We start from the raw sequence: 21,066 nt of genomic DNA on the forward strand, positions 1-21,066 counted from the left end.
AAGTCTTATGAGCTTCTCTTTTTATAAGTCTGAAAAGCCTTTCTTTTTGAGAACCTAGAAAATTGTATTTTACCAGCTGTAGGCCAAATGATTTGAGCTGTGTTAAAAATCAAGAATCTGCTGAATTTAGGAGGCAAACAGCAGACACAATGACATAAATAAACATCCCCACATGTCTACCTGCTCATACATCAACTGAAGACCTTTCTAACTCATTCCTTCCCTGAAGAAGTCTATCTCTTAAGGCCGAAGAACAAATGACAACGCTGAGGCAGAAAAGAATGGTGGTCCTATAGCAAAAATCCCCATTGGTTCTGGAGATTCCCAATTGCGATTCCCAGCTCAGAATCCATGGAAATAAATCAGGTTGCATTTTGTTAGATGAATCTATTACCTAAGAAATAAATTAATCATTGAAGGCCAGAACTAGATGGATGTCATGAAATTTCTAATCCAGTAGGATTTGGATTTTGTTCCAAGGACCTCTGGGTGGGGGTGGGGGTGACTTATGGGAGGAGATATGGACCAATCAGGGATCTGTTTTCCACAATGAGCTTTTCCACAAGAGGATTTCTTAAAAAGTAGTCTGAGGGTACCCTCGGTTTGAAAACAAATACCTTAATTTTATATGAGGACACAGAGTTTGGGGAAAGGAATCTAGGAGTTGGGACAGAACTTGAAATACAACCCAGGTCCCCTGATCCTTGCCCAGCATTCCAGCGGCCTTTCTATGATACCAGTGTGTTTCCAATGCTGACTGCACTTCATTAGGGGGCCAATTAGTGAGAAATTGGTGAAATCAGCTTAATCTGACATTACCAGCATTTTAGAACAATAGATACATATCTAATACATCAGATATCCAAATAATGTTATACACAGTAAAAATTAAGTATTATTCCATAAAAATTATGTGTGTGTCTATATAAATATGTATGTATGCATATTATACACATAATCCAATGTACATAAGTGTGTATATACAAATATATACACATGTATATATTTCCATGGGTATATATACACACATATATGTAAAGTATATATACACATATATGTGTGTATGTAATGTGTCTGTGTGTGTATATGTGTATACACATTACACATTACATACACACATATACGTATATGTGTATATATACGTATATGTGTGTATGTAGTGTGTGTATATGTGTATGCATGCGTACATACGTATATATGTGTAGGTGTATATATATGTGTACATATATATGCATATGTGTGAGTATACTGGGCTGTGATACAGAATATATTTCCCACTATTGCTCACATCAAAAAAATTTAAAAACTACTATACAGAAAACCACATTTTGTTTCCTGATGGTTCAGCCAATAGTGGTTTTCAATTTGCCTCATTAAAGATCACGTGGCTGGAAAAACCCAATAAGATCCTTCTCACTTCAGTAGAGGAAATGGTATAAAACACTGGCCCATTTCAAAAGGAGCTTAAATACACAGCTCAGAAGAAACGAATGAAGAAAAAGAGGAGGAGGAAGACTGATAACTCTTTGAGAAAAGAAAGGGTCATATCCATCTTCCTATGATTTACAAATGGCAGGAAGGATTTCTGATTTGCATTCAGTGCATCTGCACAGCTGAAGATGCAGACATATGAGCCCCAGCATAGTTCCACAGTGCATTTTCCAAGCACTTAACAATCATTAATTAGTTAGAAACATCCTTTCAAGGTCGAGAGGCACAATAGTTCATCTCCACACAACGGAGCTTTGGAGGCTCCCGGGCAGCCGAATGGTACGGCACCTGGGTAATGACTGTGGGAAGATTAATTGGGTTAACTGGCTGTGAAGAATCTTGTGAAAATGCTGCTCCACTGCACTGTCAGATGTCAGAGAAGGCCAGCGTCCTTTGTGCCTAACAGCTGAAAGCTGCCTCCATGGGAAAGGATGCAAAGTCATTAAAACAACTATGAATTACCCTTTGCTCTCTTTTTTTCAGAATCATAATGAAGTGACAAGTTTTCTGTGGTCACAAAGTCTTGGAGTCTCTTTGGGATTAAAGTGCAAAGTGGGGCTGTTGGGGAATTGTGGTCTAAAACTGTTCCCTAGGTGGGGAGGAAGAGGGAGGAAGCAGTGTGTTCAGAGCCCAGAGGTCACATCCTGCAGGTGGGTGGGTGCTGGTTCTGGGGCAGCTTCCAAGCTCTGTCCTCATCAGACATGCACTCAGTGTAGCCAGGGCTCAGGCAAGGAGAGAGAGGAGAGAAGAGAGTGGTGGGAAGCAAAGAGCTGGACTCCAGGACATTTACCCTAATGCTATTAGGGCCCACAACTTCTGGCCCACTAACTAGACCCCAGCGGGGCTGATGGCTGGAGGCAAAAAGCAAGCTATCTTGTGGCCTCTGCACCCCTCTCTCCAGACCAGAGGGAGGAGTCTCTGCACAGCTGCCTGAATGATTTCCAGAGTCTCAAGGGCCTGCCTGTTGGTTGCTCCCTCCCACCCCACCATCCCCAGGAGTCAAAACTCAAAAAGGGACTGCAAAGCATTAGCCTGAACAGTATGACAGAATTCCTGGCACCAGGAAGCTCACTGGCCTGGCAGGGCAGAAATGTCCTCCTCACCACCTTAGAGCTTGGTCTGGGCCCTGACACCAATGGTTTTATGATATAGAATAACTCTCTTCACATTTTTGGATGGCTTCAGTTTCTTCCCTTCCCTCCCTCCCTCCCTCCCTCCTGTCTAGCTCTGTGGCCCAGGCTGTAGTGCAATGGCACCATCATGACTCACTGCAGCCTGGAACTACCGGGCTCAAGTGATCCTCCTGCTTCAGTCTCCCAAGTAGCTGGGACTACAGGTGCATGATACCGTGCTCGGCTAATTTTTAAATTTTTTTTGTAGAGATGGGGTCTCCCTACATTGCTCAGACTAGCCTCAAACTGTTGGGCTCAAGCTATTCTCTCATCTTGGCCTCCCAAATCGCATGCTGTGATTACAAGAGTTAGCCATCGTGCCTGGCCTTTGATTTCTTAATCTGTAAGGTGAATGGGTTGGGTTGAAAGATCAATCTTTAGGTTCTGGCTTCATCAGTGCATTTAGAATTATAAGACTGGGTCAGGCTAAGTAGCTCACGCCTGTAACCCTGGCTACTCAGGAGGCTGAGGCAGGAGGATTGCTAGAGTCCAGGAATCTGAGACTAGCCTGGGCTACATAGGGGTACCCAGTCTCCACAAAAAAATTAAAAACATAGCCATGTGTAGTGGTGTGCACCTGCAGCTCCAGCTACTCAGGAGGCTGAGGCAGGAGGACCACTTGACCCCAAGAGTTCGAGGCTGCAGTGAGCTGTGATTGTGTCACTGGGTGACAAAGCGAGACCCTGTGTCTGAAGAAAAATTTTTAAAAAAGAATTATAAGATGATTATTCTACTACTAAGGAAGTTCTGGATGGTGAGAGCAAATTCAAATCAAATGACGTTCCCTGTGACCTGTACACGTCACAGGGAGCTTCCTGTTTGCCCTCACAGGAAGGAAATGGCAAAAAGCAGCCACGTACTGAACTAGGGCAAGATCTGAACTCAGAAAAACAATCTGGCTATAGAGAGGCCACTGCATGATCCATATTAGGGTGGATGCTGGTGAGAGCAAAACTAAAGGCGAAAATGCTACACAAGAGCAATTTACATCCACATTTACACTAAATGGGCTTATTATAATTGCTGTTATGATTAATTTCAGAGGAATTAAATGGGATCAGTCCTTTATTGCAAAGTGTTGCTGAGCTGATGGAAGTGTTATGATAAATAAGAAGGTCAAGAAGAGGCAGATGCAAAAGAAGTTACTCTACGCCATCTAAAAAAGAAATCTACTACTTAACAAAAAGCGGTGAAAAAAGACCCTGCTCTTTTGATGTTGAAATAAACTACAGTACATTAAAGTGAGAGCTGAAACCTCGTTTTCTGACCAATGGCATGTACAGCCAGAAGTATGATTCTCTCTTCACCTCTCCACCCGCTCATGACCTCACCTGCATTCTGTGACTTGGTTTACCTTTCTTGGAAGGAACTGTTACATGACAATATTTCTCTCTACATTATTAATGCCCAAAATATATTATTATCCAGACTTCCAAAGAAGTCAACTGGTTCCATTATTAAATAACTAACATTTGCTGAGCACTTACTATGCTAAGTGTATTATGCTCTTATGAATTCCATTTCATAGATGAAGTAACCGAGGCTCAGAAAGATTCAACAGATTGTCAAAAATCACAGGATTAGCAAATGGCAAAGCCAGAGTTTGCCCCCGGATCTGTCTGACTCCAAAACAATCCACAGGGCCCAATCTCATCTGGCCATATTGATTACGAGTAATTAGGCTTCCCCTCTCTGCACAAAAGCTTGTTTTGCAGACATTTTTTTTTTCTTTTTTTTTAAGCAGTGATACAAGCCCCATTGAGGGCAGAGGGGCAGAGCCAAGTGGGCAGATAGGCCCAAAAGGCTGCAAGAGGGCCAGCTGGAGTGTCTGCCGTGTCAGCACATGGGTGCAGCCCAACATGACTTCAATTCAAGGTCTTTGATTTGCAAAATAAAAAGTTGATGGACTCCTAAAACACGGTAATTCATGGTAGACATTCCAGGTCACACAACGCAGTCTCCTGACCCCATTTTCCCATTAAGACAAGTAATCAAATCTATGCATTAATTGATACCTTGACATTCATTGGGGGCCATATTATTGCTTTTTCTAGGCTTTGCTTTTTGGACACGTCCAGTTCTATTTTAGTTATTCAGATGGAAAAGAAAAAAACCATACAGTAGAATTCAGTTTTTTGGTACCGTGTGAAGAGAGAGAAAGAAAGACTTTGTTGCTAGCTAGATGGGTATTTGCTATTGTCTAACTACTGTCCCACTCTCCGTAATAATGGCAAACTATTGATTAATTCTTCTTGGGTGCAGCATTGCCTCATCAATCATTAAATAAGTTCTCTTGCCAGTGCAGGTACAGGAAGGAAAGATGTATGGACTTGTGTTAAAGCGTTTGTATACTATGGAGTGGATTTTGGAGTGCTAAGTCAATTTCAGTTTTCAAAAGTGTGTAAGTCTTTAAGAAATTACTCTTGTTGTAACCCAAACTCATGAAATGCATGCCTCTGAAAGCACCCAGTCTTTTTTGTTGTTGTTGTTTTGAGATGGAATTGCTCTGTTGCCCAAGCTGGAGTGCAATGGTGCGATCTCGGCTCACTGCAACCTCTGCCTCCCAGATTCAAGAGATTCTCATGCCTCAGCTTCCGGAGTAGCTGGAATTACAGGCATGTGCCACTATGCCCGAGGTTGGCCTGGTTATCCTCAATTTACAGAGAAGATAGAAACTGTGGCACAGAGAGGTGAAGTGGTTTGTCAAAGTCACACAACCAGTAAGTAGAAGAGTGATTGAATCCAGGCCTTTTAAACCCCAAAGGCCATGCTTTCTTCAGGAGACCCCACCCTGCTTCTCTGATTAGTAGATGCCTATATTTTTAGTAGAGACGGGGTTTCACCACATTGGCCAGGCTGGTCTCGAACTCCTGAATTCAAGTGATCTGCCTGCCTCGGCCTCCCAAAATGCTGGGATTACAGGCATGAGCCACCACCTCTGGCCACACGCAGTCTTACAGCATACATTTTAATCACACCAGCAAAGCCACTTAAAAATCACAAATTGAAATTCAGACTACAACATCTGTACTGGCCTGGCCCACACTTACCAATGCCACCCATTTTCCTTCCCCTTCCTGGCCATTCTCCACATCCCTGCATTGTGACTGCCCACTCAGGTACTTGCACACGTATCTTTCTGCAATCCAATGTAAAAGGAGTCCCCTTTGAAGGTCAGAATCCCAAAAAACCAAACAAAAAGGGAGCAGAAAGGAGAAGCCAGTGCTTTATTCCACAGCTGCTGCTTTTTTTTTTTTTTTTTTGGAGACAGAGTCTCGCTCTGTGATCCAGGCTGGAGTGCAGTGGCAGGATCTTGGCTCACTGCAACCTCCGCCTCCCAGGTTCAAGCAATTCTCCTGCCTCAGCCTCCTAAGTAGCTGGGACTACATGCACATGCCACCACGCCTGGCTAATTTTTTTTTTTTTTTTATTTTAGTAGAGAGGGGGTTTCACCGTGTTGCCTAGGCTAGTTTCAAACTCCTGAGCTCAGGCAATCCACTCGCCTCGGCCTCCCAAAGTGCTGATATTACAGGTGTGAGCCACCACGCCCAGCCACAGCTGCTTCTTTTTTAAGTAGAGTTCCAGATTGGCCCAGCCTATTTTCTGTCAGGCACATGACAGGGCTTATTCTCAGTCTACACTAATTTCTGCTTCTTAATGTTGACCTGGCCTTCCTGACCAATGCTTACTAAGTAAAATCTGAGACAATACTTCTTTCAAGCAGCTTGAGACACCATATGCCCTTTTGCAGCTTAGATTTGGGGATCCCCAGCATGGAACTCTCAAGGTGCCTCTTGGACCCCAGAGATGTTGTATAATTCCACCGCCCGCCATCTTAACTCTTCCACTTGCCTCCTTGGAAGTCCCTTTCTCTCCAGTCTACAAAACATCCTTTTTTAACCACTAGAAAATATATGTGAGAGGGAGGCAGCAAATTTAAAAGGTAACTTCACCCAACTAAAGATAAGAATGACACACATATGCTATTACAAATACAAACTTTTTTTTTTTTTTGGAACAGAGTCTTGCTCTGTCACCCAGGCTGGAGTGCAATGGCACAATCTCTACTCACTGCAACCTCTGCCTCCTGGGTTCATGCAATTCTCTAGCCTCAGCTTCCCAAGTAGCTGAGATTACAGGCACCCGCCACCACGCCCGGCTAATTTTTGTAGTTTTAGTAGAGACAGGGTTTCACCATGTTGGCCAGGCTGCTCTTGAACTCCTGACCTCAGGTGATCCGCCCGCCTTGGCCTCCCAAAGTGATGGGATTTACAGGCGCAAGTCACCACGCCCGGCCTACAAACTTCTTTTAGTCAAGCTAGGAATAGAATTCAGTTCTCATAACTGAATTCACTCACCTCCATCTCGCTTTATTTTCTTGTTCACAGTGCCACATGAGCATGAATGGGCAGTAAGCATCCTTTCTTCCAAACTGTGATGTCCTGTGTCCTTCCCTCCACCCAGATCATGGGAAATTTGGCATTTTAATCGGTAGTATCCTCATCTCACTTTAGTCAGAATGGTCCTTTTACTTCTCTGTTTCTAGGACCTGCGTGATTTCCTGAATTTAAAAAAAGGCATACAGAAGAAAGGCTAGATAAAGAAGAAGGCTGAGTGATGCTGGGACAAGAAGCCCAGTTAGAGTCAGGGAGGCCGTACCTGCAGCAGGGACTGCTGCGAGGAAAATCCTGTCCAACAGAATCCTCAACAACAGAAACCACCAAGATTTCTTCCCCATCATCTCACTATGTGCCAGGGGCCTTAAAACCTTATCTCCACCCCTCGCAATGGCTCCATGAGGTCAGTCTGGTTATCCACAATTTACAGAGAAGGTAGGAAGTGTGGCACAGTGAGGTGAAGTGGCTTGTCAAAGTCACACAGCCAGTAAGTAGAAGAGTGATTGAATCCAGGACTTTTTAACTCCAAAGGCCATGCTCTTTTCAGGAGACCCCACCCCGCTTCTCTGACTAGCAATGCCTGCTTGATGTTATCCCCATCCTTCCTGCCATAGAAGGGCTCACCAAGGGAAACATGGGAGGGCAAGGAGGAAGAATGTGAGTTCAGCATCGACTATGGTGATGCTTAGGCATGGACAGCTGGCACTGTTCTGCTCTGTGTCTGGCGGGCAGAGGGAAGAGGTTGATGCCTCTTCTGTTGTTTAGCAAAGCCATCTCTCCTCCTCCACCTGCTCCTCTGTGGAGCACAGCCCCAGGGACCCCTGTGGAAGGCAAAGCCCATGGACAGGCCATGTCCAAGGAAAGGTAAAACACAGTCACTGTCACCAAGACTCCCCAACTGGGTATTTGATGACTTCCATTGACAGGCAAGGGCATTAGGCTCCTTCCCTTACCAAGTCAGGATGGTGATGGAAAGTTTGTTGGTGATGGTGAGCTAGACCTAGAGTGAACTGGACTCCAATCACCAGAACTTATATGTACTTGGGTAAGGCTGACTCTCAGTTTTTACATTGACAAAAACAACACACACACAGACACAGACACACACACACACACACCTCAAATACAAGTAAAATGGGAGAATTTACAGCCCATAAACTTTTCTAAAAGATCCTGCACATCCTTCAGATTCATGAAATGGTGTCAAAAATGCAGCAGACACAGGCTCTTGTGCTTCAGTTGCTCACGAGGAGCAGAATAGTATTTTTAATAAATTTATTCCCCCAAAGATTGCATGACTACTTGATAAGTTTCTATAATTTTAACATAAACTCGAGTTTTTAAAGGAGATTTAAGGCTACATTTGAAAACCTTCAGAAATCATGAAAGGCAAAACTGTGTGTGCTTGTTCATGCAGGAAAGCAGAACAGGATCAATGGATTGTAACAGTGTCATATTTTGATTGTAGTAATGTACTACCACAGTTTTGCAAGATGTTACCATTGAGGGTAACTGGGAAAAGAATACATGGGAATCTCTCATTATTATTATTATTATTATTATTATTATTATTATTATTATTAAGACAGAGTCTCGCTTTGTCGCCCAGGCTGGGGTGCAGTGGCTCGATCTCGGCTCACTGCAAGCTCCGCCTCCCAGGTTCACACCATTCTCCTGCCTCAGCCTCCTGAGTAGCTGGGACTACAGGTGCCCGCCATCACTCCTGGCTAATTTTTGGCATTTTTAGTAGAGACGGGGTTTCACCATTTTAGCCAGGATGGCCTCGATCTCCTGACCTCGTGATCCACCCGCCTCGGCCTCCCAAAGTGCTGGGATTACAGGCGTGAGCCACTGCGCTCGGCCCTCTCCATATTATTTCTTACAAATGCATGTAAATTTATACTTATCTGAATAAAAATTTTTAATTAAAAACCAAAAATCAAAACAAGAACCATGAAACAGAATAAAATAGTTGTTAAACAGTGGAATTAATAATTTTTAGCCCTCTGGGTTACTGTGGGTAAGTATAATGAGCTGAGATCATGTAAGTGCAACCTGGTATCACAGCTGGCATGGAGAGGCCACAGCCAGGCTAGTGCTCCTGGCCTTGTCTCTGTCAGTCACAAGCAGAGCATTTCTGAATATGAGTGAACAATTCAGAGCCAAGTCGACATAAATTGTAATGCTCTAAAAAAAGAAATCATGCCCTCTTTATTCCTGAAGAGTCCCAAGCACACACTTGGCACTCTTCAAACTACGCACAATGACTAATAATCTTCACCACTGGTTTCATTTTAGCTCTGGGTAATTTCTTCCCACAGATAGGCATAGTTAAGGTCCTTCCCTGTGCGCAGTTAAGCTGGGCCATAAGTACATAACTACATACTTTACAATAAGGCTACTACCCCGGATACATAAATATATACTTTATAATAAGGCTACTACCCTGGAATTTGGCTGAAGAATAGGAGTATTGTCTGGAAAATTATCTAACAAGCACATACAGTTTTGCCTTTCATGATCTTTGAAGGTTTTCAAATGTGGCCTTAAATCTCCTTTAAAAACTTGAGTGTATGTTAAAAATACAGAAACTTATCAAGTAGTCATGCAATCTTTGGGGGAATCAATTCATTAAAAATACTGTTCTGCTCCATGTGAGCAACTGAAGCACAAGGGTCTGTGTCTGCTGCATTTTTGGCACCATTTCATGAATCTGAAGGATGTGCGGGATCTTTTAGAAAAGTTTCTGGGCAGGTGAATTCTCCCTTGTCTACTCTGCCACTCTTTTTGGCAGTCTTACCTACATAATTTATCTCATTGAGGTCTCCTCAAAGGTAGCATTTGAAAACTAAAAAGTTTACCATGTTTGTTTTTTTGCCAAAAGGCAAAAAGTAAACAAATAAAAATCCAACTTCAAAGTGGGGACAGATATACTCCTGTCCATCCTCCCCCATTCACTTCTTTTCAAGTACTAATTCATCCTGAATTTCAAATGTACTTTTCTCTGAAAAGCTATGCCAAATACTCTGTAGCAAACTTTTGTATAGAACATGGATACAAACATAGAACTTTCGAGTGGAAAGAGACTTCAGAGATCATCTAAGATTGGTTCCCCATGCGGCGAGGAGCTTCTAGCCCACCTTGCCCTTTCCTGCTCTTTAGAGTAGTGCCCAGGTGGTTTAAGTGATTTGCTCAAGGTCAAGCATCAGAATTAACACTCAGGCCTCCCCACATATCATGCTACTTCCTCCAAAAACTAATTCTCCCCACTGCTCCCCACTTCCACCTCTGCCCAAAAAAGGAGGAAAGAGAGAAGATCCATAAAGTCATAATTAATGATACCCAAAACATGCATTAAATAAATAAACATAGACACCTTTCTGGTATGTGCCGCGTGCCTCAATATGCATCCAGCTGCAGGATGATCACGTCTAAATAAGCCCAAGAGAAGTTTTGAAGTTCCCAGAATGAGAAAGTGTTTGCCCTCTTGTTTTAGCGGGTTTCAGTTTATTACTATCTAGTAATGCTGGATGGTGTCAGAAAGCACTCAACTCAGGCAGCATATCACAATACGAAATCTATTCTATGAAACAGAAATGTTGTAATAATTTTCAAAACATCAAAGTCTCTCTCTCTGAGTACACGAGATCCTTAAAACATTAAGAACACAATCCTTTGCTCCTCTCTCCCTGTATTTCGTGTTAATTTCTTACTCTGAAATATTAACTGTTTCTAAGACAACTCAATCAAGAAGTCTTCATCATCGCCCCCTCACTACTGAAGCATATCGTCTAAAAAATTAATTCAAGAACATAAAAGTCTTAAAGATAGCACCGGATTAATTGGCACGTGGAACAACAGAATGTCAACACGCTCAAGCAAATGCACAATTGCTGTTAACCTTCACTGAAATAATAGGGGAAAGGCTATAACTGCTTTTGAGGATCATCATCTATTACTTTTAAAACCTGCAGTATATTCTTAATAATAAATGGAACAGCACAATCATTCACTTTTCATACAACACACACAGTTTTCCAGTCATTTACAATTCACCAGTTACACTCAAAAATCGCCCCCCCAACCCCCCCACCAACGACCACACCATCACTTCCACCTTTTATGAAAAGACAACAGTTTTGAGCCATTTAAAAAAGAGAGAGAACCCTGGCAGAAAATAATACACAGCTGTGATAATATCGTGTTATTTTAAAATACCATAATATAGTTTTACTTTTAATAATAAAAGATAAAAAAGGAGCGTCTGTGAATAATTAGAGATTGCAGTCTGAAGCCGGTTACAGTCACTGCAATTGATAATAAACTGAAAACCCCTTGAGAGCAGGTAAATGCTTTGCAACCCTGACCCCCTCGCTCTCACATTACTTAACTACCCTGCGGTTCTTGCATTACATCACCATTCAAGCGATTGGTTCCTGCATTTTAACTCTCTCCCTGTCTCCTCCGATTAGGAGCGACACCGCAGCAAAGAAACTTCGCCCGAGTTTGCTCTTTCTCGCTTCGCTTTTTATTTGTGGCCCTTTTGCTCTGGTTGCTTTGGTTTGCTCTGCCTTTTTTTTTTTTTTTTTCCCTCCAACCCAGCCTCTGTTCAACTCATTCAGGTCTCTGTGCTAGAACAAAAACTCTGATCGAAGTGAAAAGAAATGCCTCTTCGGGCAAGAAGAGGAGCGGAGGGGCTGGGGAAGGAGGAGAAGGAAGAAGAGGAGAAACAAAGACGGGCAGAAAGGGAGAAGGGGGAGAAAATGAAGAGGAGGAGGAGAATGAAGGCTCAAAAACAGAAGGCAGTAGGGGCAAAAAAAAAATCTATAAAATCAGGAGAAAAGAAAATAAAATTAAAAACAAACCTCATGGACATCACTGAGGCTGAATTCCCTCCTGAGGTGCAGAACATGAGAGCTCTGGAATGAGTGTGTGTAGAATTTGAGCCAAAGCTTAACTAGCTTGAGTGAGTCATATCCTTCCCATTTGATTCCAGGCCAAGCGATGATGTAATGTGCTGGCCCTTCTTTTGCGCCTAGCTCTGGCTCTCCCTCCGGCTGGGCTCTCGCTCACTTGCTCTCTTTCTCCTGGTCTCGCCCTCCTCCCCCTTCTCCTTTTTAGCTCAGTGCTAGTGAAGTCACCATTTAAATCTGGCAGAACTGAAGCAAAAACTTCAATGTAACCAAAACAGCCCCAGGCCGAGTTCCAGACTCGGAGAGCCTTCGTGGTGCACTTGCCCTTAGAAACGGGTAAACAAAGGGGGAAACAGTGCCGCTGGGGATGGCCCTACAGCTGCCATCAGAGAGCTCCAAGAGGGACCCGGAGTTCTGCAGGCAGGGGTCAGCTGGTTCTGCTGAAAAAAAAAAATGCTGGTTAAAAAAAAAAAAAAGAGTGCCCTGTGTTTGGAGAAAGGGAAATAACATCAAGACACGTGTAGAGATGGGGAAGCAGGGAGTGAAAGATGGCAGGTTGGAAGGTCTGAGTGTGAAAAACCAACCTCAGTTAGCAGCTTGGGCTTTGGTTCAGAACCAGGTGACAGGGTTTCCATCGCCCAGGGCCCTTTTTTCCTGGAGCTGGATGGGATTTTCTGTTGCTGAATGCCAACCACCAGCCCTCCAGAGACTTCTCGCATCTGACCTCCCTGTCAGCAAGGGCAAAAACACTTCTGGTCCAAACATGTGCCCGTGTCTGGAGCCACCAAGGGCTGTGAAATCACAGTCACTTCTCCCTTGGCCCCTATGGGTCACCCTGTCATGTGCTAAAGGAAAAAGACCCCAGCCACAAAACACAAAACTTATCTTTCTGAGATTAGCACTCCACTCTCAGGTGAACCTTCCAAAGGAGAGGGAAGGAAGACAGTTCTCCCTTAAAATGAAAGACAGGCTGTGCCCCCATAACTCAACTCGCTGGAGGGGATGCTGGTGCGGGTGGGGCTGTCTGTGACTTTAAAGAGGAGAACAGACAGTATGTGTGTCTCTTTTTTAATTACAGAGTGAGGAAAAACAGCCTGGGGAGGTGGGGGCAGTCAAGCATGATCCTTCACAAATGACAGTGAAGCCTTTTTAATGGCTGAATTCTACCCCTCACTTCACACCTCCCCACTCAGGGCTCCACCACGACAACAGTCCAGACACTACTCTATTAGCAGGGCTTTTTAACCCCATCATCTCTCCGTTTTGCTGTTTCTCCCCACCCTTCATGTTTCCTTCAAAAAGAAAAGTAACATGAAAATGGGAAGTTCACTAGAATTTTTTTTAAATACCACAAAAGCAGAAGAAAGGCATGAAGCTGCAATTTCTTTTTTCCTTTTCCAAAAATGACCATGGCTTGTGCTACAGTCTATTGCCCCTAATGCCTTTTGTGGCCAATGAATCAGGTAGGTAAGACAAACATTGTCTCTTTGCACGTTGCAAAGCAGAGAGGATCTTGACTTCCAAACTGTGTTTTTGGAGAAATCTCTCAGCTTATTAAAGATGTCCACTGATGGAGGTCAGGGATATTCATCTGAATCCCCTGGAATTTAAATCACAGCTTCAGGGAGTGTCGCCGTAGTCAGGGTGAAGAGTTAAAAAGCAATATTTGCCCAAGGGTCTCCAGGACCCTGGGGGTTGCGGTGGGGAAGTGCTTTCTCCAGCAGGCTGCCCTTTGGCTTGACATCCTCAATTGATGCTGATGCCACAGTAGCTCCGAGTGACACCTTTATCAAGGCAGGCAGCTCTGAATTAGAGGTGATCAGCCATAATTACAGCTGGCGCCACTGAAGCCTGTGGCCTGACAGCGGCAAATGTGGTTGTTATAAAGTTTGGTCCACCATGTCAGTGGCCTGTATAACTCATTTACGTCTGACTTGCCAAGCAGCCATTGATTTTTCTTCTGCTAAGGGGAATAAATAAAACAAAATTTTCAATAGCTTCTACAAGCCTTTACACTTCAAGGCAGGTTGGTAAGATTTTGTATAAGCTACTTTTTCCTTTTTAAATGAGCCATTGCCCATCTTGGTTAATATCAAGCTATGGACTTTCGCTTTCCCTTCCCTACCCCCCAAATCTCCCCTCCCCACTTTAGTTTTCTTATTTAAATGTTTAATTTATGTTACTATTTTTGGTGAAAAATGGATATGTGGTAGAGTTTTCCAAATTTACATCTTTTTGTAAGCTCAATGGGAAAATATTCTCTGTAGGATTTTCCTTATACCATATTACAGGGGCTGGGTGAATCCACTAGATACCAGGCTTCTGCTGTTTTTCAGTGACATAGGCAAAAGGGACTCTGTGCTTTAAATAGAGGTGATGTAAAGATGGCTTTCCTGTGCCTTGCTTGGGAAGTAACAAAGGAGATGACAGCTTCGGCCAATGCCGGGCACGGATCTCAGATGAGACCCGCCAGCATCATTGCTTCTGCCAGTAGGAGTAAGAGAACAAGAGGTTTGAAGGTGGCCAGTGTGCCTCTGATCAGGGAGTGACATCGCCAATGGGTACAGTGTTTCTAAAACCCAGACAAATGCCAAGGACCCAGAAATGTCTGTGTCTGATGATGATGCCGTTAAGCCACCAACCTGCCAGAACACTTTGACATCCCAATAAAACAACTTTGGAGTGCTGGCCTGAATTGAAATCAATTTCAGAGTTCAAAGGGTCTGAATATTTACATTTGCACTTGTTGTTCGGGACCTAAGTATTCCCTCCTGCCCCTTCCAAATCAGGCATTCCACTGGCTGCTGGGTGCCTCCCCACTTGAAAAGAAGCCCTACTTTCCCATTTTCCTTCCTGTGAGCAGCTAAAGAGAGACAAGATGCTGTTCCCAAAATGAAATTCCCCTCTGACTCAAGAGATTCCTTTTTCACCCATTTGGCCTTCTCCACTATCCCATGTCCTAGCTGCTCCTCTGAAGAAGGGGGGCTTCATAGATAGAAGTCATAAGATGCTGTAATTCCAGAGGGAGTCTTCTTAGAAGTAGCCCCCGGCCAACAGGCTAGGTCTCCAGATTAGCTGGCTTGCTCAGGAATGCTTACAACACCCTCCTTTGCAGAGCGTGTCATCCTTGGGGAGAGGGTGGTGGGTACCGCGCAGCTGTTCGGTGTAACTCACTCACACACTCCCAGCTCCTGATGAAATGTTCGGCTCCGAAGAAGTGGAAACCTTTGAGATTTGAGCTCAGAGTTCAGAATGCTTTTGGACTCTTTCCAAACAACCCAATAGAAAAAGCACAACTTGGATTGCAGGGATGGAGGGGCTCAACAGCCGACTAGAGTAGACCTTTTGTGTGCCTGGGTGAATTTCTGAGCTCAAACACGTTATGGGAAGCATAGCAAATATAAGAAACAATGGAGATCCTTCCTAGAGAGAGCTGGGGTTTTCTCCCCCCTCTTTTAGGTTTGAATTTATTCTCCTCAAGGAAAAGCATATCATCTCCTTTCAAACGTTGTTTTTAAAATTTAACCCAAGATTTCTACAGTCCCAGTGGAGTTTGAGGGGCCAGATAATTTCAGAGTTAAATAAGCTGTAATGACTATCACATGTACCCAGCCATAAACCTAGTATTAAAAATTATTCAGAAAAAAGTGGCATCTCTTCCTTTTTTAATTTACAATAACCATCCAGGTGGTTTTCTAAGGCCTCCTTTGCAAATTGCTTCCAGTGAACCCTCTGGTCACAGACCACTGCACACCCACATGGTGTCATTCAGCATTCCCTTCAACTTGGGTGTCCCGTGTTTTCACGGTGGACAGAGGATGAGGGGCCGCCTAGGTGACCCGGTGCAGCATGCATCCTGAACCATGTGCAGGCAGGACTCGCTGGCTTAAATCGTCAGCAACGCTGAAGTCAGCTCCAGGTGCTCCCAGAGAGAAGACCAGGGAGTGATCTGCCCTTGGTGACTCCTGTCGTGTAACTACTGCACCTCCTATACCCCAACCCTGGCACTAAGTGCCCTTAGGCAATTCACTGGCCTTTCCTGTGTCAAAACCTATTTGTAATTCATGGATGTGGCAATGCTGAATGTGTCTCAAACAAAGGAAAGAATTTATAATGGTAGAGGCATCAGGAAACCTTTGGGGGTGGATATTAAGAGGTCACAAGAGCCATTTGATTAGCTCCAAAATATTGTCATCAATTCTGCTTCCTATAGTGTTTTTTCTCTAACTTCTAAAAATGTGCAAGTCATTGTACCACTTAAACCTAAACCAGTGTCTGAAAGACAGTTGACACTCCTGGAATATTTGTTAAATGAATGAATGAGTGAATGAATGAATGAATACAATCCTCAGCTCAGGCTTTATCTTTTCCATGGTCTCCTTGCTGGGCTACCAGGCTGGGATACGGGTGGCCATTACTCTGTGCTCCTTTGGCGTTCTGAAGCAGATTCTATCCCAGCAATAAGCCAGCTGTGGAGAGGATCTCTTCATGCTTGTCTTCTTCAGCAGCCATTTGCTTCTCCAGCGCAGAGACTGTGCTATACATCTTCATCTCCTTAGCACCTAGCACCTGGCCCATACATAGTAGGTCCCTAAGAAATGTGACTGGGACTGGGCGTGGTGGCATACATCTATAGTCCTGCTACTGGGGCTGAGGTGGGAGGCTGAGGTGGAGGATCACTTGAGCCCAGGAGTTCAAGACTACAGTGAGGCATGATCGCACCACTGCACTCCAGGCTGGGAGACAGAGCAAGATTCTGTCTCTAATAATGATAATGATAATAATAGTAATAAATTAATTAAAGAAAAAGAAATGTAACTGAGCCTGAACTAGTGGCAACACAGGCTGCTTGGTCTTCCCTGAATATGTTCCCTCCTGAAAGTTCTTTTTCCTGTTTGTATTATTGCTCACATTTTTTCTGCAGCTTCCTTAAGATCTGAAGCATCTAGAAAACCTATAATAAGAAAATCCTAGGAAATCTACTGGTCAGCCTTCTCCATCCCTACACTATACCTTTTCTCCCTGGAGGGCCTCAGATTCCTCTTGCACCCCTTTTCTTGGACCCCCACAGCGGGGATGGCAGAATGAGCACTCTGTGGTGGATGTCAGAGCAGCTGATCCTAGACTATTGTCACCAGCTTCCTACATGAGGCATCCAGGGAAATTGGAACTTGAGGTGAGAGCAGCTAAATATTCTCCTATTGGGACTTCTTGCATGGTTGTTGAGGTGCCCTAAAAAAAGAGACACTGCCACCAGGACTTTACCATGTCCAAAGAAAGGTGATGTCAGTTCTAACCAATCTCTATGACTAGAGTGGGCACTGCAGGAAGAACTCAAATAATGGTGGGGGACAGGAGGTCCAATTTTTTTTTTTTTTGAGATAGGGTGATACAGTGTCTTGTTCTGTTGCCTAGGCTGGAGTGCAGTGGCGTGATTTCAGTTCACTGTAGCCTTGACCTCCTGGGCTCAAGTGATTCCCCCACCTCAGCCTTCTGAGTAGCTGGAACTACAGGTGTGCACCACCGTGCTTGGCTAATTTTGTTTACTTTTTGTAGAGACAAAGTCTCCCTATGTTGCCTAGGCTGGTCTTGAACTCTTGGACCCAAGTGATCTTCCCAGCTTGGCCTTCCAAAGTGCTGGGATTACAGGTGTGAGCCATAGTGCTTGGCCAAGGAGGTCCAAACTTTTGTGGGTAAAAGTTTATACAGGATTGCAGCCTAATGATGTTGTCAGACTAACTACACTGAATTCGTGTTCTGGTGTTGAGTGGAGCCAAGACAAGGCATAGTATCTGATCAAGACTGGCTCAGAGCAGTTATGCTCGGGAGAGGAGGACAACACAACTGATGATGTGCAAGAAAGAGGCCTTTCCTGGAGGCTCTATGGGGAACCTTGGTTAAAGGAGACTATCAACCAAATTCCTACTTTCCCCTTTGACCAAGTGTGGTGACTGGTCCAGTCCAGGTTGAAGCAAGTGAGGTGCCTAGGGTGCAAAATTTAAGGAGGTACTCACTCTCAGGGGCAGGTCTGCAATTGTCCATCCCTGAGAATAATTGCCCTCTTAAATGTTGAGCCATAGGGGGCTCATTTGTGCCCCTTAGTCCAAGCCTTGTTTGGAGATAATTTTCTACTCTGTGTACTTATGAGCATGGGTAGGGTTAGTAGAATAATATCAGGTGAAGCTCTGGGCCTGCCTGGCTCTTTGGGGAGATGGAGAAGGATGCCTGCAACAGACTAGATTCTTCCTTAGAGTGCCAGCTTTCGTCAGTCTTTCCTTCTTCTCAATTAGCCACCGTGAGCTGAGAGTTGAAGTAAAAGGTGTCTGATACCAAAGTTGGGAATGCGACCATTCGCTGTTTTGTACTGATACACTAACACCTTTTATAATCCAGGTGTTCCTCATGACCTAGGTTAATCCATGTGTCCAGAAGCAAGCACTGTTACCAGCCCTGGAATCAGGAGAGGCAATGTGGGAAGACAATGGTCTTAGGAATGTCATGAGTCTGACCAGGGAGATTTTCCAAGAGATGAGGGTTGGAGCAGAGGCAGAGAAGAACAGAGCGTTTTTATGGCATAACATCAAAAAGTAAGAAATGTAGAAGGCCACTTCCCTCGGATCCTAAGAGGGCCTTACACTGCTCACCTGGTCTTCGTCCCCTCCCTTTTACACCCTGAAATCTCAGCAGGGGCCACACTCTGAGCCAAACCTGCAAAGTCAATGCCTGCCCCTTTCCTGGAACCCCTAAGCTTCTGGTTTCTGAGGCGCCCCTGGTGGGTCTCCCCATTTCACAGAGAGGAAAACTTGGGGCTGCCAGAAGCTGACCATCATTTGCTGAGAATTTTTATCTGGAAAAGCAGTTCATGGGGACTTTCATCATCAGTGGAAAAATGTTGTCCCTTTGCACATGATAAGTTCAAAACACTGCAGTATCTGCTTTCTGAATATTCTCCCTCTGTCTCCCCTCAGCACTTTGCAATTCCACATAAAGGCCCTCAGAAAAGGATTACTTACGTATCTGTAGGATAACCCTGAAAATATACTCTGCTGGCTGTTTTCATTGTTAAAACATGTTTAAATGAAAAAAAAAAAAAAGAACTACAAAAGTAAGAAAGAGTTTGAAGAGGTTTTGAAGGTATTAGAATAAAAAGGCAGGCTTAAACTAAGGAATTGTATTTGTGGTTTCATTTCTTTCCACAAGGATTCCAGCTGTAGAGCTCTGTGTCTATTTAATAACTGACCTTTTCTTACACTGAGTAGAGGAGTTCACCAGCACTGATTTATTAAGAAGGTTTCTGCAAGGAGAATTCGCCCTCCAACACTTTTGCCTGGAGGGGATGAGAAGAATTTTTTTTAAACCCCAAGCATGAAGCTCTTGGGTCTTCCAAATGAAATTATCTATGTTTTTATTAACTGGGCCCCTGAGTTAAAAAGTTGGTTTTGATAAGGGTGAATAAATGAAAGAGAAAACTGCTGACATAATATTTTGGTTTCCAAACCCACTTCCACATTCTACTGTCCCTCTCAGGCCCATACATGACTGTGGTTTCTCTATTTACACCAGAATCCTGGAGAGAAAGGTGCAGTTAATCCTGGTTTATGGTAAAACTCATCTCTAAACTTTAATAAAATGATCATAGTGACTCTTTTAAATGCTTTGGTATAAGTTTTGATTTTTCTAGACATGGAGTACTATATGATTTATAAATAATGCAGACTTGTCTTTTCCTTTTATTTTTATTTTTTTTTTGAGCAGAGTCTCACTCTGTCGCCCAGGCTGGAGTGTAGTGGTGCTGTCTCAGCTCACTGCAATCTCTACCTCCGGGGTTCAAGCAATTCTCCCACCTCAGCCTCCCAAGTACCTGGGACTACAGGTGCACACCACCACACCCAGCTAATTTTTGCATTCTTAGTAGGGACAGGGTTTCACCATGTGGGCCAGGCTGGTCTTGAACTCCTGACCACAAGTAATCCACCCGCCTTGGCCTCCCAAAGTCCTGGGATTACAGGTGTAAGCCACTGCACCCAGATTCTTTTCCATTCTTACAAGAGGAAAAGTAGATATTATGATGTCCAAGGGGTTCTATAGATTTAGGAGTAAAAAGATTCCAAATTTCTTATTTCTTACAAAGTTGAAAATTCTTCCTTTATTAATAGAAATGGGAAGGAAAGTGAGATTCATGCACTGTCTGGGCCAATCCCAGTGCCCTTTCTTTCTCTCTCTCTCTCTTTCTTTCTTTCATTTTTAGAGATGGGGTCTAACTGCATTGCCCAGGCTGGAGTGAAGAGGCTGTTCACAGGCACAATCATAGCTCTCTGCAGCCTCAAACTCCTGAGCTCAAGTTATATTCCCACCTCAGCCTCCCACGTAGCTGGAACTACAGTACAGGTATGTGCCACCACACTCGGCTAATTCCTTTCTTTTAGCACCCACCCAAACTGGAAAGCATGCATTTAAGCTGGTGTTAGAACATATTTTTCTTGGGCAATAATCTTCCTTGAAAAATCTAATGAACACTCTGACTCCTCCTTTTAACCATGGACCCCAGGTTAAAAACCCCCAAGAGGAAAAGTATGCTCACTTTGTGTTAAACTTGAAGCTATGCTCTTTTACAGGTAAAGAAAAGCAGGCACAAAGAAATGAATCTCAATCCCTTGAAGGCTGACCCTTGGCCTGGCACTCAAACTAGCAAACATCAGTCAGTGGTTCTCAGATGTGGTGTGCCTGAGAATGTCTAGGGAATAGATTAAAACATAGGTCTCCAGGTATTACCTTGGAGATTATATAGGTCAAGTTGGGGCCTTATTTCTGTGGTGCTATGACAGAATATGTATTTTTAAGCAAAACTCCCCAGAGATTTTGATGCTAGTGATCCATAGTCCACACTTCTACGTGGTCATCCTATGGTCATGGAAATTTTATAAATAAATGAATTAAGTTGATAAAGTAAATGAAAAAAATACAAATACATTTATATGTCTCTGCTGTCCATGCTCTAAAGGAGCTGCGATTTCCTTTCCCCTCTTCTATTTTAAGGTAAAAAGTATACAGTAATCTGTCCTAAAGTGATCAAACCTTTAGACATTGGCTATA

General features: G+C 43.7%; 1 protein-coding gene across 5 annotated transcripts in view; it reads right to left on the reverse strand.

Moving 5' to 3' along the window:
• Nucleotides 1–21,066, reverse strand: part of CREB5 (cAMP responsive element binding protein 5) — a 426,750-nt gene that overhangs the window by 127,395 nt on the left and 278,289 nt on the right. The window contains exon 1 of one of the 5 annotated variants that reach the window (XM_032758506.2): nt 11,926–12,000. The exons of the other annotated variants lie outside the window; for them this stretch is intronic. Within the exon in view, the coding sequence (XP_032614397.1) occupies nt 11,926–11,972 (47 nt within the window). The 5' untranslated portion in view covers nt 11,973–12,000. Of the gene's footprint in view, nt 1–11,925; nt 12,001–21,066 lie in introns of those variants that run through there. 5 annotated transcript variants of the gene reach the window in all.

The sequence above is a fragment of the Hylobates moloch genome, unplaced genomic scaffold (genome assembly GCF_009828535.3).
Source record: "Hylobates moloch isolate HMO894 unplaced genomic scaffold, HMol_V3 SCAFFOLD_1, whole genome shotgun sequence".
NCBI lineage: Eukaryota > Metazoa > Chordata > Mammalia > Primates > Hylobatidae > Hylobates > Hylobates moloch.